The following is a 16,407-nucleotide window of genomic DNA, read 5'->3' on the forward strand; positions in this document are numbered from 1 at the left end:
AATGAAATTATGATAATCTTGTTATTAAGAAGCACATGAAGGGTTGAGAATCATAGTCGTACACATATTACAGTATAAAATGTTTTACTCTTATAGTAGCATTTAAGAAGAAGCTCAGTTCGTGTTTCTTCATTTTCTCCTCAGTTTTTCTATTGTATTAACTCGAAATAATCTAAATTTATGGAAGAGAATAACTTTATTAAGGGATTGAAAGTATAACTTTGACCTTAGTTATATGCTAGGAAGTTATATAAAAAAGTATAATGATTCGAGATAATGTTTTGATTATAAATACATTTGCTAGGTACTCTGTGGCCTTCTATGTTTGCTATTTAAATCAATATAACGCATAATGCCATTTGCACTGTTTCGTTTGTAATTTATTATGCCATGTGCCGATTATAAAATTAAATCAATCCTAGATGTACGTGTCGATCAGTTGCCAAGGAATCTTGTGCGTGTAACTCAGTACTGATAAAAATAATATTATCTATACTTTGGTAGGAGATCGTGGCAAAAGCGTGTTAGAGTTCGAATTATTATTTAATACTTTGTCACAGGGATCAATCGGTAGTGCGATTCAATTGTCCGATAACTGGAAAGTTTTCGCGCTTAACACACTTCGTATATTCGACACAGTACGTAGATATTTCGTTAATGTTCATTCGAATGTTCACTCAAAATGTCCGTATATTACAAACATTCGAAACATGTCTTTTGAATCTGTTATCATAAAATAACAGACATTTCGACCACGAACTTATTTGCAGGGATTGAGATACGATGTTAATAAAGAGCAATAAAATTGATTTAATCCTCAAGTTCACAAATTCTATATAACGCAAGCACGAGCAATAGCTTGACGTTATTGTTTTCGTTTTTTATTATATCCGCGATGATACATTACCAAAGATTTAATATGAAGGATGTTAACGAAGATCATATTATTTTTATTAAATTATTACACCGTTATCTACTAAATAAATTAATGCATTACATGCAAAAATAGCAATAAAGATGTTCTTAAAGATTCGAACATTTTTATGCCGATAAAATTGAATTCTCCCGCGAGAACGGTAGTGGCGTTTCTGTCTGAAAGCTACGGAACACGTAACCTCGATATTTATATAGCTAAAGCTGTGTACTATAACCTATCGTGTTATTTCTCCTTTGTGTTGTGTATTCTAAATAGGCACGTCGATCATCGATATTTCATGTGCCTGTTAGAATCTTCTCTCATCCTAGCGAAAGAATATAAATAAACGTTTAACATGGATGAATTGGGCGAACCTATGGATGTGGAAGTGGTCTCGGCGACTGATGATTGTAAAGTTGTTGACTCTGAGGAAACCTATGTAAAACCGTTCAATTCCAACAATGTGCAAGTGCCAGAGGTAAAAAGATATTATGAATACAAGTTTCACGGAATTTCTCGTTGTTATCTTAATTCTGAGTCCGGTAATTATGGCGCGACTAATTTGTTGATAGCTTCTTTCAGCGTAGAACTATCTTACTTTAATTAGAAATTAGGAATTGATATAGTTTGTTGGATGCGAACAGGTGCAATTGGACAGCCGCTATGAGAATCGCGGTGGTACTTTTACGACCGGCATAGATATATTCAGTAAGGAAGAGAAATTGAAGATGGAGGAGCGAGCTAAGCGTTTCGGATTGACGGATAAAGTGAAAAGTAGTTTGTCGAATCAAGAGCAAGACTTGTACTCTAGGTGAAGATACGCATATTAGTTTATCAGATAACGAATAACAATTGTACAATCGGTTATATAATACGAGTTGTATTAATTTTTAGTATGGGCATTGTGGAAGATAATGAGAATACAAAAAATATTAGACTAAATGTAATACATATGAGAGGAACAGAAGAAATGAGCACCAAAGATGTTTTCAAATATTTTGAAGACTATGCTCCAGCTTCCATTGAATGGATTAACGATGTTTCTTGTAAGAGTAATTTAACTTTGTCATTTATATAATATAAATACCAGTATTGTTGAGAAACAGCATTTCTGTAAAGTTTTAAAGATAGTCATAGTTTGTAACATATTAGAAATTAAGGTACACGCAGTTTATTAAGAAATAATGTATTATAGGTAATGTAGTATGGTTAGATAATTTGTCTGCGGCAAGAGCTATGTTGGGGTTGTCAAAAAAAATTGTTGGTTTGGAGAAGCAGAGATGCGCGAAAGCGCTCGACGGAAACACGGACGAAGAAAACAGTAGAACTAACGACGATTGTGCCATCGAAATGGATGATGACCATGAAACTGCTAATACTACAAAAGAGATAGGAGAAGACTATATAAGCATCAAGGACATTAATTGTCCATTACCTCCTGGTTTATGGAGAAAGGGTATAGATTATCCGAAATCTAAAACGATATTCCTGAGGTTTGCCACTAGGGCAGATAAGAAGCAACCAAATGCAGAAAAAATGAGCGAATATTATAAAAAATATGGAAATCCTAATTTTGGAGGTATTATTATTAATAGCATCGAAATAAATTGTCCTACTACAATTATATAAAAATCACTTTGATCTGACGTGAATTGATACGAAAGTAATACAAATTTTCTTGTAGGCATTAAAGGAATTTTGACCGAATCCCGCAAACGAATGTACAAACAAATTAAACAAAGTAAAAGACGATTTAAAGAAGAGCCTCAAGACGATGTTAAAGATAGGAAACGCGCGAAGAATCCGTGGGGTGCGTTATCGGAAAGTTGGGGACTCAATGATGCTGTAGAAAATGATTTTGCCACTAAAAACGAGCCTAAAGACCAAGAACGTAGTGTGAAAGAAAGATTAGGTGTAAGGTGTCCTCGGAGAGAAACAACGCCAGTCGAAGAACAGCGAAGTAGCTCGAGCAGCGATAGCGAGGGCGAATGGTGCAGAAGGAGTAAAGTATTACGAATGCGTATGCATGCGGACGACGAAGAGGAAAAAATACATAAGCGACGCGCGAAGCTTCGACAACAAGTCAGTATAGCAAACGATTCTTGAATAAATTAAGTTTTTACAGCAGAAAAATTCATTTAGTGCATACTCTACGTTTGCAGACGTTGTTGAACAATTTAAATAGAGGCAATGATTTGCGATCAAGACTGGGCAAATTAAGGAAAGGAACGCAGTTCCGCGACGCAATTCAAGTAGTAGTAACGAATACAAACGCAACAAAATCGAATTCATTAAAACTTCATGATTCAGAGGTAGCGATGATTAGAAAATTACAGCGTTATTGCATCTGTAATCTCAAATGGAACTACAAAGTGGGAGTTGTATCTTTTTTCTCAGGAGGAAGACGGTGAAATAATAGAAGATAACGAAAGCCAAGAAAAGGAAGAAGGCGAGTGGCAAGGGTCCGAGGAAGAAGAGCGGGGAAACAATGAGGAAGAAGACTACAGCGACGAGGACAGTGATAAACCAGCGAAAGAAGTTCAAGGACCTAAGGGCAGTGTGATAAAAGTAGTTCAACACAAACCACGCCTTGCTTCTACGGTTTGGGCGAGATTGAACAATATAAAGAGCGAAGTCAGCGATAATTTTGTCAAAGACAGGTAATGATTTAAAAAAATTAGTATTATTAAGTTACTTATCAGCAGACATATTCTGTGATACTCTTAACATATCTGCTGAGCCACCATTAACAGCTTTATCTATGTAGAGAATTTCTTAAGAAAATCAAAGTATAATACATCTAGATGAATAACGTTTCGAAACAACATTTTAAAGGCAATCAAGAATACAAGATTTAAGAAGTACGCTAAAAGGAGGTGACCTGCGATCTCGAATCGGAAACCATACAAGAGGTCGGTCCCCTTTAAGGATAGAAGTGAAAAATGACAAATACGCGGAGGAAAGTGAAACGGAATAATCGTTGACTAATCGAACGAGATGTCGTAAATAAATGTGAAACATTGGTTGTGGTGTTAAGTTTCAGTGGAAAAGTACAGCCTATGGTGCAAACTTTATAATTGGTGTATAAAAACATGAAAAATGCACTCATTACTTCAAATCTGTTCCAGAAGGTACATTTAACTCTTTACATTCTCGTTTTAAACGAATGATGTTCCAAAATTGCAAGAAGTCGAATTGATATCACGAATGTACATTACACAATAATGTATATGATAAAATGTTTCTTGACTTACTTGATTTGGTCGAGTATAAACAGTAGTCTTACACTGTCAAGATAAATCAGGCACCAAAGCGTGTAAGAGTTAAATATTTTATGTTGGAGTACAAATTTTTTATGAGAATGTGTACTGGTAGATATTTATGAATAAATTATGGATGTTTATGCATTTATGAGAAGTTCAAGTTGTGTAAAAAGTACAGAATGTGTATAATATATTAAAATGTAAAAAATGTCCAAAGTAAAGTACACATATATATATATATATTACAAAATTAAATAAGTGTAGCTTCCATTCTTTTAATTGTGTTTATAAAAATGTGCATTTGCAAAGATATCCATGGTTTATTTGTAGATATAAATACTTCCCATATTTTTTATTGATTAGCATGGTTCATACGGTGTTAATCTTTCAAACATTGTCAATGTTAATATTCTTTTATGTATTAATTATGTATTTTAGGTATCTCTCTCATCTTTCTAATTTTAAAATGAGATCAAATATGAACAAACGGGTAATGAGTGCTTCCTGAATTTGTATATAACTCTTATCTAGTATAGATGGTGATAACAAAAAAGATTTTTATTAACACATTGGACAGCTAAGAAATAGAATCGTATTTTTAAATATTCGTTTGGGTATAAAATAAAAAATTTAGATCTTTTGCTGAGAATCGTGCAATTTAATAATATTTCGAACAAGAGAGAAATATTTTCGGATATTTACTAATTAACAGGGAAATAAATTTATACTTTATCATACAAAATAAATTTCTGCAAACGAATATTTAATCGATCGTACATCGAAACCATATATATAGTGGTTATACATATACTCTCTCTCTCTCTCTCTCTCTCTCTCTCTCTCTCTCTCTCTCTCTCTCTCTCTCTCTCTCTCTCTCTCTCTCTCTCTCTTTCTCCTTGAACTTCGACAACTATATCAGCATTAAAAAAAGTAAAAAGTGGAGAAAAATATTCGATATGAATGTAAATAAAAATTAAATTGTACGAGACTATGTACCGTGCACAGAAAGCATTCAAAATATATTTTCCTTACGTATTTTGCGACTAATAAAACTGTTTCGAGGTCTGTGATTTCTTAAGAAGTTATACATTTAAAATGGAAAAGAAAGCAAACATAAAAAGCGACACGATTTGACAATTATAGTTGGTCAATCCTCTCTGATTTTAATTACCGCAAGTAGTTTTTCGTATATGGTACGACAAATAAAAAATTATGTGTAATTTTTTTCACATATCCAGCAAGATGTAAAAAAAAAAGAATAAAAAGAATGAACAAATTAAAAGAAATAACACTAGTATTCCTGTTTTAAATCAATAAAGCCTTCTCTCAAATCTTAATTTTCATTGAATAGAAAGAGTTAGATAAATTATATCACCCGCTTTAAAGGTAAGAGAGAGAAAGATATATACAAAAGCTATAAGAAAGAGTGAGACAGATGCTACCCACTCTACTTTGGAACCCGTGGCGCCATCTCTGTGAAAAGTGCTCAAACTGGTCGCTCAGCGTTATCGACAGCGAAGTGAACTACTCAAACACTAGTGCCATCTGTTGGAGAAGCGCTGAACTAGCCGGGGAATTAGTTTCAATACTTTCCTCAGAGATGGCGCTAGTGTTTGAGTAGTTCACTTCGCTGTCGATATCGCTGAGCGACCAGTTTGAGCACTTTTCACAGAGATGGCGCCACGGGTTCCAAAGTAGAGTGGGTAGCATCTGTCTCACTCTTTCTTATAGCTTCCTTATATATCTTTCTCTCTCTTACAACTAAAGCGGGAGATATAATTTATCTGACTCTTTCTATTCAATGAAACTTAAAGAATTTCTTTATTTAATCAGCAGTACTATAAAATTCTGTAATTATGATGAGAGAGAGAGAGAGAGAGAGCAGCAGAGAGAAGAAAAGAGAGGTGGAAACGGAGTCAGGAAGGCAATAAAGGTGTAATATACAGGGTGAATCACTACTGTATAATCATTTTAAATTGCAATAAGTGATAATTACGATTTCAGTACATATATATGTATAATATATATATTTAATATATATATCATTTACACGAATAACAATTATTCGGAGAAATATTTAGCTGTAGTGTATAATTCGAAAATGAAAATTAAGAGAAAAGAAACAGAGAAAGATTTGTCGTTCAAAGAACACAGTGGATTATCGGAATATTCTTTTAGCCGCATTCATAGGTTTCTATACCGGCTACTTTGATTCTCTACCATTATATACTTCGATTAAAAAAGAAAAAGATCTGACTCAATCTATTCTAATAAAGAGTACTAACAATTACAGGAAATGCTCTCTGGTCGTGAACAATGGTAACAAATTGGAGGGCGATATTACGAAACGATAGATTCTATGAATGCAGCTGGAGGCACGAGGTAATTTAATGCATTAACAAACGAGATACGATATTTTTGATACTATTTTACACGCGACATTTTTAATCTTCGCGTCTGCTTCATTTAAATTCCCTATATATATTGTATATTGAAGACCATTTTATAAGTGAAGAAAAAACGATAAGAAAGTCCATTTTCCTTTTTTGTAAGTTTGACGTTAATGTTTTCTCTTGATTGCCCTTTAATTCTGTAACTTTAAATTCGCTTTCTGATTGCAAGCTGTAAAGTGATAAAATGTCCAGAAAATGTAAGTTAGATTTTACTCGTAACTTGCGTGGGAACAGCAAAAACTGGACTCGTATCGTTTTTCGCCACTGACTCTGCACGAAGCCTATTGCACAACAATTTATAAACTAATAGTATCGGTAAATTTAACAGTACTATAGTGTAGTATGTAAATTCCTGTGCAAGAGGCTTTCTTTTCTAATTGTACTCGCTAACTATGGGTCAATCTTCTCTAACGTTATAGCTACATTTTTTTCCTACTTTCGTCAAGTGTAAGATCTACCGATTTACAAGCTAGCTCTGTCCCGTTAATATTTCTTCCTCCACTCGCTTTAGAATCAGAAGTATCAATCTCGTTTGCTAAAAGGCAATCGTGCAAAACATTGAGGATCCCTTTCTTCTATCCTAAATAAAAACTGTTGACGTATTCATCTAATTAACGCTTCTGCCTCTGTCGAGCCGATCCGTAAACGCCGCGTCTTCGTTTCCCTCGTCTCATTTCGTATCCTCGTTTAATTGTCTTTTTTTTCTTCTTTTTAATATATATTTTTTTCCTTTTTATTCTTTTTGTTTTCTCGTAAATGACGTATAACATTTAAAATTCATAGACGAAATATTTTTTTTAATATTCGGATATATAAGATATGAATCGGCAACAACAACAAATACACGCAACGTTTAAGTATATTAGGCCTGATGATATTGATAATTAGTTCTATCAATTGTATATTAAACGCTACGATCTATCGTTGCTCGCATTCCACTTGCATCCCGTGTCTTTCTCCGCGATAATGGTGTTCCAATGTTATGCGTCAATTTCTTCTTCCTCGCTTCCTCTTTTTTTCCTCTGCTGTTGTTTCTTTAAATTACTTTTCTTTCTCAGAACAATCCGACAATGTAGCTGCCGACGTTCGATGGAGAATACTCAACGACAACTAATCGTTCCCATGTAATTTGTACGTACGCGTAAGATACAACACTCGATCACAGTGAATGGTACAATATTCCCTTGCTAGTTTGTTAATAATGCGCTTTATTTAATTAAACATCGAGTCTCGTATACCGAGAAAAGAACAGACACGAACTCTCGAAATCTTTATGGAATTTAAATGCATCGCAACCACCTTTCCCTTTATCATTTAATACGCTTTAATACTTGACATTTGATACTGATCTCGTGATTTCTTACGTTTACAAACGAATAGAGAGAGATTTAAAGATTCGTTCGACACCCCTAGATGAGAACTATATATGTATATATATAGAGTTAGACGATAAATTGGAAAACTCACAAGTCGGTTCTTCTTTTTTTTTTCTGTTTTCTTTCTTATTTATATATAAAGTCAATTTCTGCCGCGTTAACGTTATTCACGTTCAAGATTTGAGGGACTTGTAAGTTTTCAGCTCGATTCTCGCGCGGGAACGAGTTTGGAACACCGATATCGTTTTGCGGTCAGCCCAGCCAGACTCGTTACAATGTTTCCCTCGGTCACTCGAGGCAGCTTGTGAAAATTACTCTCGACCAACGTCTAACATTTTTACTGCTTAAATCGTTCGACGGTCGCAACTACTTTCAGACTCTTCGTTAACGTTTTGGATACATACATAGATTAGTCGTGAAATTCGGACACATTGTAGCAACTGTACACGCAGAAAGATTCGAACACGTAAACGTCGAAAATTAGCGTCGTTTACATATATATATGTGTGTATATATATATAGATATTCAAGCTTCGAAGATAAAATTGAAAGAGTATGAGGAAAAAATGATCGCGTATTGATCATCTTAAAATTGTACATTTAACCCCCTATAACGTCCCACTATGTGCGACTTGGAATTAGACTGAGGATGTTTTCATTCGCAATTAGAAGAAATTAAAGATTGCCAAAAAGAGGAACGTACGGTTTTGTAGTATTTAAAGAATTATACGAGTCTCTTTTTAAATCGCATTTCTCTCTTTTTATAACGATACGAATTTGCATAATTGACCATCCACAATCTACTTGCAATTACATTTTACATATCTCTTAAGCCTTACTTTATTTTGATATTACGTTTCTCCAGCTTTTAGATTAGTCTGAGAAATCTTTTACACCTTCTTTCTCGCAAGCTAATCAAATACCCGTTATAGAGGGTCAACGAGAAATTTTAGATCTTTACGAAATTGTTCTTCTCGCATTTTCCTCTCCGTAAATCGTCTCGTGTTGGAAACTCTTACGGAACCTACTGGTTCGGAAAAGATTGCGAGCTAGGAAGAGAAAAGTGTTAAAATAAAGTCCGAGCATCGTCCAGCACGTGGTAAAACACGAGACGACTTACGCGCGTCTCAATTTGGCGAGTGTCCTCTTCGAGATGTCCTCGTACGCGAGAAACTGAAACTCACGGAGAAGTTCGTTGCGGCGTGGAAAGCTGCGCATAATCGGTCGACTGCTAATTACGTGTGAAATCACCGTTCAAAACTGCGAACGACGTCTACGCCTTAGTTACTTGTCACGTGAACACCAAGTGCGAAGAAACATCGCGTTCGATCGTTGCCTGGAACGAATTTTCCTCCTTTAAATACCTAATCGTCGAGGAAAAGAAGAATAGAAAAAGCTTCTCTTGAACCTCTCGCGATAAAGTTTCAAGCGATGATAAATCGATTGTGAATCCCTCGAATGCCATCGTCGCATTCCCGAAATCATCCTTGATCGTCGCGAAATATTAAATTTTTCCTCCTCCCAGCGGATTGTTATTTCTCACAAGGTTCCATATATAACTAAGCTGCAAGGCTGAATCGATAATCCAATAAATCTTTCGCAGAGGCTCCGCAAAGCGTAAATACGCGGAGAAATTGAAAAAGGACACTCGCGAGTAGAGCTGAGCGTTCCTCCTCGCTCTTGGTTGAAACGTGAGAAGAATGCTCGAATCCTGAAGCAGGAAAAGTGTCCCCGTTATTTCCAAGTACACGACTATCGCGACTCGAGACGATTAAACGCGTTGGCGCCCCCAATACGTAATATACAACACACCATCGACACGTGTTAATAATTTAGAATCATTTTATTTGGATGCATCGAAGATTTGATAGTCGAGGAAGGCTAGAAAAGGTTTCACACTTCGAATTCGTTCGGCTTATGCTCCTGGCTGAAACTGAACTTCTCCGTATCGCTTCTCCTTTGCCTCTCATTCTCTCTCTTCCACGCGATTATTGACAAGAATCAAATCGCTAACGCGTACGTTCTCTCATCGCTTATACATCGAGTCGCTAGACATCGAAGACGAGCACAGCATGTATTCGTTTCTATTCTGATTGGTTTGTTCTTTGCGCGAGTGTTCCAAGCGTGTCCTCGTCATCGCAAAAATCATCCGATTGTCGTTTGGGGAGAATGATGAAACGGTAGACTATCGTTTTATCGGTATCGATTTTTTCGTTTCTACGACTATCGAGTTGCCAGTAAAGTTTCTGCCGCGTTTCTTGTAGAATGGCTGCAAAAACTATTGGTACACATCTTTTAATTAGACTTTGCATCTTGTTTCTATGGTCGCACAAAAGCATTATTAAGCAGCATGGAAATGCTAAGGTATAATGATATGCCAATATCCTTTGCCGTCACTGTAGAGGTATAGCGTTAAATCGCACCAAACTAAACTAAGATCACGTAAATATACATATAAAATAGATGAACAGTGAAATGTTAAATGAAGCAATAGGGCCTTCTTCTTTACTTAAAAATTGGCATGAATTTACTAGACAACTCGCAATAAATCTTTGGAACAGAAAATTAAGGAAATGATTGCTCGTGTGTCTCGCTTGTGCATCGGATATTGCTTAAACTCGTTCTTACGTTATCACAATCGGATGCGAAGGTTTTTCTGTCTTTTTACCGTCGACGACACGTTCGCGTAACATACATCACTCGATTAACGAATTCGTCCTTTAAACACGTCGCGTTTCTTTCTCTCTCTCTCTTTATAGGGATGTGTATCAACTAGGGGTATATATTATATCGAATATCAAAAAAGAGTCGTTACACGCGTACATTTAGAGCGAAAAAACACGAATCGAAACAAGAACATCGTTCGCATCACTATCATTTTTTTTTTTTTTTTACTCACATGGTGAGTGTTTGAATTCAAGCAAGGTATACTATGCAAAGAGACAAACCAGCTTGAATGATTGACTTGTTTAAATAGAGAAGAAAGGAGAAAGAAGAATGTAGGAAAGAGAACGACACGATACAATTAAGCAGTTGCTAAGCTACAAGCATTTCTCGAGATAATACTAAATAGAATCAGGAAAAAAGAACAAAGTGATACAAAGATCTACGTGTAAAAGGATGAGAAGTGTAAAAAATAGAAAAGTACACATAGTTATATTCAAACAGACACCATGCGCTCCGTCATCGCACAAGAGTGGCAGTATCAGTGTAATAATACCTGTAGATCGTGAAATAAGACGCAATTAAACGGCTTAGAAGAACTGGAAGCTGCGTCGAATGCAATTAACTATGACTTAAACGGTTTTCTTGCGCCTCTCTCTCTCTCTCTCTCTCTCTCTCTCTCTCTCTCTTTCTCTCTCTCTATCATCCACCATGTTTTCTCACATGTGTACATCTTCTTTCATCTATTTCCATTCGTCTCTCCCTCTTTCTCTCTGTCTTTCGTACACACATTTCCTCTCGTTCGTCTACAAGTTAAATCCAATGAATGCAGAACACAACATTTCTGCGAGGTATGTAACTACCACAAGAATGACACGAACCATTACATAATAGTAATAATAATAATATTAATATAATAGCAATATAATAATAATATAATATATAATAATAATAATATTATTAATAAAGAAACTATCGGCAAATACTTCGGTGAATTTAATGGCTGTTCGCAATACTCCGATATTTACAGTGGTCGAGAAAAGTATTCGTACACTGCAAATTTCACTGAAAACTTCACTTTTACGGATTGTAGATTTTAATATTACACTGTTGCGAAGAAAACATTTCCAATAGAAACTAAGATTTCGCAACATTTCGAAATAAGACATCGCAGAATACTTCCTTCACTCACTGTACATATATATGAATATACATATATATATTTTTAATGTATATATATATGTATATTTACGGACAAGCACACAATTTCAAGTTCTCTCTCACTCTCTCCCTATCATACTTCCCCATTTTCATTGTCGCTCTCTTCCTCTCCGCGCGCGTTCATTTTCATCGGTCGCCGTCTGTTACGTGGCTCAGAATATCTCACACGTTACACCGACCCACGTCACTCGCTCCCGGCATTTAAATCACAGACAATGCGTGTAATGATATACGTGTGATTAACAATAAAGTCGTCAACTAGCGTTACCTATATTATAATTCAGGATAAATAAAAGTTATTGTACAAATTAACATTATGCATTCGATTGTAACGAAAAAAAAAAAAAAAAAAAAGGGGGACACTGTATTATTTTTTTCCTTTTTGTTTTCTCTGGTAAAGACATGCGAATGTACAAGTATATGCACGGACACTGCGGTTTCGTTTCTTTACCTCGTTCACCAGCTCCGTTCATCCGTTTTCTCTTAAAACTCTCTCCTGTGCATGTATATTTCTTGTATATGGGTGTGTGTGGTGTATGTGTGTGAGTGTGTTCGTAGCTGAACTTTTAAGCTAGCTCCACCGACTATAAACGTCTTTGTAGAAGTTTTGTTCTGTGTTCTGTTGATTTATATTTTTTTTTTCCTTTTTTTTTGCTTCTTTCTTGCTTCGATCGTAGACAACTATAAAAGAAGTACACTTCTGTTATTCTGACGTCACGACTTCGCGTCCCTTTTGGTCGCCTTGCACGCTCGCCGCGGCTGAAAACATTATCGATCGCGTTAAATACAATCACTCTTTGCCTTTTAACCCTTGATTACTCGCGCCGGGTCATAAGGATTCAATACAATTTTAAAAGGTAACAATTCGTATCTCCATTTAATACGTTCGAAGTAGTGTATTCCTGTCATACATAAAATAACACTGAAAATTCCAATTTGTGGAACTTTCAATCAAGTAATGTCGATGATACACCGCAAATGAAAAAGATTACGTTACGTCCATGAAAATTTCCCGTATGACTTTGTTTGAATGTTGCATCTTAAGAAACCACGAACCAAAATAACAGAAGTGGGGGACTGCTCAAGGCTGCCTCCTTCCCTCGCACTTTTAGGCAGCCAAAGCCATCTGAAACGTCGATGCGTCCTGTACGTGAACGCGAATGCACGATAGACAGTACGTGGCCTTGAGCAATTTGCATTATGATGTAGATAAGTGAGTACTTATTTTAGCAATAACGGACTTGAGATACTTCACCATTAAGTGATTCAATCTCGTGGTACGTAGTACGAAAGCTTTAATTTCATATCGACAGAAACTGAAGATACGATCGTTTACCTCTAAAAACATACAGTATATTATTATTACAACTTTTAAATAGCACGCGGTCGACCTTCATTCTAGCCTTCTAGAACTTTTACTTTTTTCATTAGTTAATATTGCTTTGAACGTATTACACAGCGTGAGTATACGTGTATTACGGAATAGAGCGAGTAATTTCGCGTTAAAAGGATCAAAGTTTGACGAGAAAGTGATAGAGTATGTAAATACCAGTAGACTACATAGCGTTTTCTTGATGATTCTTTTGGAATAATAGAGTCTCTTCAAAGATATATTGTTTTAATACTTCTTTTGGAAGATCGTCCAATTCCATGTCAAACTTAAATGGCTCCTCTGCGACGGGCTAAAAATTGAATACGTTGCGAGATTTCCCGTGCTATTCATATATTAATATTGTTTGATTAGAAGAGATGCATACTTCGTCAGCAGGATCGTAATATTGCTCTAAATAGGGATGCGCGAGTGCATCTTCCACGACAATCCGTTTGTTAGGATTAAACGTCAACATTTTATCTAAAAGATCCAGAGCTCGCGGGTCAGCGGCTGGGAACAGATTTGTCCATGGTAGCTTTGGTCTGTATGGTAATGATTGAAGATAATTTCGTGCCTGAAATAACATTTTACAGCGTTAGTGAAATGAATCGATATTAACTATTTGATGCCACAGTGGTTTCACCGTAAGATCACCTATTTGGACCGCATCACAGCTTCAGAAATGGTGATCCCGTAACGTAACGACACACGGCGAAGGAAAATGATCAATCTTATTAGAATCCAACGGTGAAACTATTGTGGGTCAAAATGTTAAACATGGAAAAAGTTATCGAAGGTAAAGGAACAATTAATACTTTTTCGTTTATAATGCATTCGAGATCTTCGGGCGATGGTGATCCAAGAACTCCCAGTATGTGGTTCAGTTGGTCTAAGTAGTGTTTGCCAGGGAATATTGCTCTTCTTGAAAGCATTTCTGCAAGGATGCAACCAACTGACCAAATGTCTATAGACTTAGTATAGCCCTGTGAGAACAATGAAATACAATATTCTGTTACATTACTTCTGAACTGAATTGTTGTGCAACGAACTAATTCTATTTACCTTCGAATTGAGCATTATCTCTGGTGCTCTATACCACCTTGTTGCTACATATTCGGTAAGAAAACCAGCATGATTATGCTCTGGATCCGCAACTCTAGCTAAACCAAAATCACAGATTTTAAGGTCACACGTGGTATTCAACAGCAAGTTGCTTGGTTTCAGGTCTCTATGCAATACATTTGCAGAGTGAATGTACTTTAATCCTCTTAATATTTGGTAAAGAAAATAGCATATGTGATCGTTACTAATAGCCTAAAATTAAAAATGTATGTTTAAGTATATATAAAAATTTATTTTCCAAATGATTTCATCTCTGTCTTATCATCTATGCTGACCTGCGTTTTAAGAAGTTTATAGAGATCAGTTTCCATTAGACATTGAACAATATATACATCTTTCATTTGTTCTATAGTAGGTGCCCTTAATATATCCCTTATATCTATTATCTATAAAAGGAAATATAAAATTAAATATTATGCGTTATACATTGGATTTTAACAACACACTTTGACTACAGGTGTTTAAGCAAATTTACATTTGTTTAATTACAATACATCAACATATCAGAGTACTCACATTTTCATGCTTAAACCTAGTCAGAATTTTTATTTCCCTTAATGTTCTCTGACTATAGGTCTGATGCTCAAAGGGTGATATCTTTTTAATAGCTACCTTTGTTTTTGTTACATTATCGTACGCAGATCTGTGAAGGGAAATTCCAAAATGCGTAAAGGAACATTAGGAATTTTTTTTTTGTCTAACATTATTTTAGTATTACGTATACAAATGAATAGAATACTACAATTTATACGCTTAAATCTTCTGATCTGAAACCACAATACAGGAAGTGGTGTCCTAGTCACACAACATCCTTGCTCATTTAAAATTCAACATATGCTTAAAATATAACTCTGAACGTTATTAAAATTCCAAGCTAAAAGTGCGTGATATCGCTAAGGGAAGAAAAAAGGAAAGATAAAAAACGGGACGTCGGATGAAAGATCGTGACGAAAACAATAGAAACGGAATTCGAGTTAATTTCGAACGACTCGCGAAAGAGAAGGTAGGAAATATTTAACGAGCGAGGCTCGGTAAATATTGCGCATGAAATATTCGCTGGCTCTGCGAAGGCATTCGTGGAACGTAATCGCGATCTTGTTAACGGAGCGACGATAAGACCGATAAGCGAGAGATAAGCAACGGGAACAAAGAAGTAACGCTGACACGCAAGTATATAGGGGTTTGAAAGGGTGTGACAACCGTGTTCAAAACTGGCGCCAAAAGGCGACGATACATTACAATGAATAGCAGCTAGCAGCGGCTGCACACGGTGTCGAGGCGGAAGCGGAATCTTTTCGCACGCGTCGCCGAAGGGGAAATCTCGCGGCAGAATCGGTAATTCACTCCATGATCGTGTTTCCGATTGTTTATCTTTCGGCCTGTCAGCCAGTCGATACGCGGTCGAAAGTTTTCGGTAACGAACAGAGGAGATCAACTCGAATGCACTTACACGACCATCCCGTAGGCACCTTCGCCCATGTACGACAGATTCGTGTACCGCGGGCCAACCTCGAACGTTTGTCCGCGAACGACCTCGCAGTTCGGATTAACACTTGCAGAACCTTCGCCCGCCATTTTGACAACTATTTTGCGGCTCCGGCGAAGTCAGAACGAGTCTTGTTTCGTAGCCGACTCGCCATGAACGACATCACGATTAGATGGGCTCACCGGGAATTTCACGCGAGCCTCGTCAATTACGCGACACGGGAGACCGATCTCTCCGCCCCCTTTCTATCGGCTTGTTCACTACGAATTTTAATATTCTTGGCCCACGGACGACAGATCCTAACACGCGATACCAATATTCTTTCGCGCGGTTGTTGTTATTGTTTGACGAGCTGAAGCGGGTATCCTTTTAGTGCCGCGACCGATATTATCGATCCTGTACAGAATACAATTATATTATTATTATTATTATTTAAGTAATCGTTCCGCATCGCTTTTCGTACTTTGCAACCAAAATGATTTGATTAATGAATATGGTATACCTCTTATCGTATCATATTCTCCTGATGCAAAG

At 36.3% G+C, this 16,407-nt stretch overlaps 2 protein-coding genes across 2 annotated transcripts; one reads left to right on the top strand and one right to left on the bottom strand.

Moving 5' to 3' along the window:
- Positions 1-1,113: 1,113 nt before the first annotated feature.
- On the top strand, positions 1,114-4,172 carry LOC143425936 (uncharacterized). The gene is made up of 8 exons (XM_076899022.1): positions 1,114-1,394; positions 1,561-1,727; positions 1,811-1,962; positions 2,112-2,495; positions 2,601-2,998; positions 3,079-3,228; positions 3,314-3,576; positions 3,752-4,172. Exons 1-8 carry the CDS (start codon positions 1,272-1,274, stop codon positions 3,891-3,893), a joined length of 1,779 nt encoding a protein of 592 aa, XP_076755137.1. The 5' UTR covers positions 1,114-1,271; the 3' UTR covers positions 3,894-4,172.
- Positions 4,173-12,120: 7,948 nt separating this feature from the next.
- Rl (Mitogen-activated protein kinase rl) lies at positions 12,121-16,093 on the bottom strand. The gene is made up of 8 exons (XM_076898956.1): positions 15,838-16,093; positions 14,904-15,030; positions 14,663-14,773; positions 14,328-14,579; positions 14,081-14,248; positions 13,651-13,839; positions 13,443-13,575; positions 12,121-12,652 (listed from the first exon to the last, which is right to left on the bottom strand). The coding sequence occupies exons 1-7, from the start codon at positions 15,960-15,962 to the stop codon at positions 13,450-13,452; spliced, it is 1,098 nt and encodes a 365-aa protein (XP_076755071.1). The 5' UTR covers positions 15,963-16,093; the 3' UTR covers positions 12,121-12,652; positions 13,443-13,449.
- Between the last annotated feature and the right edge of the window lie 314 nt (positions 16,094-16,407).

The sequence above is a fragment of the Xylocopa sonorina genome, chromosome 8 (assembly GCF_050948175.1).
Source record: "Xylocopa sonorina isolate GNS202 chromosome 8, iyXylSono1_principal, whole genome shotgun sequence".
In the NCBI taxonomy this organism is placed as follows: domain Eukaryota; kingdom Metazoa; phylum Arthropoda; class Insecta; order Hymenoptera; family Apidae; genus Xylocopa; species Xylocopa sonorina.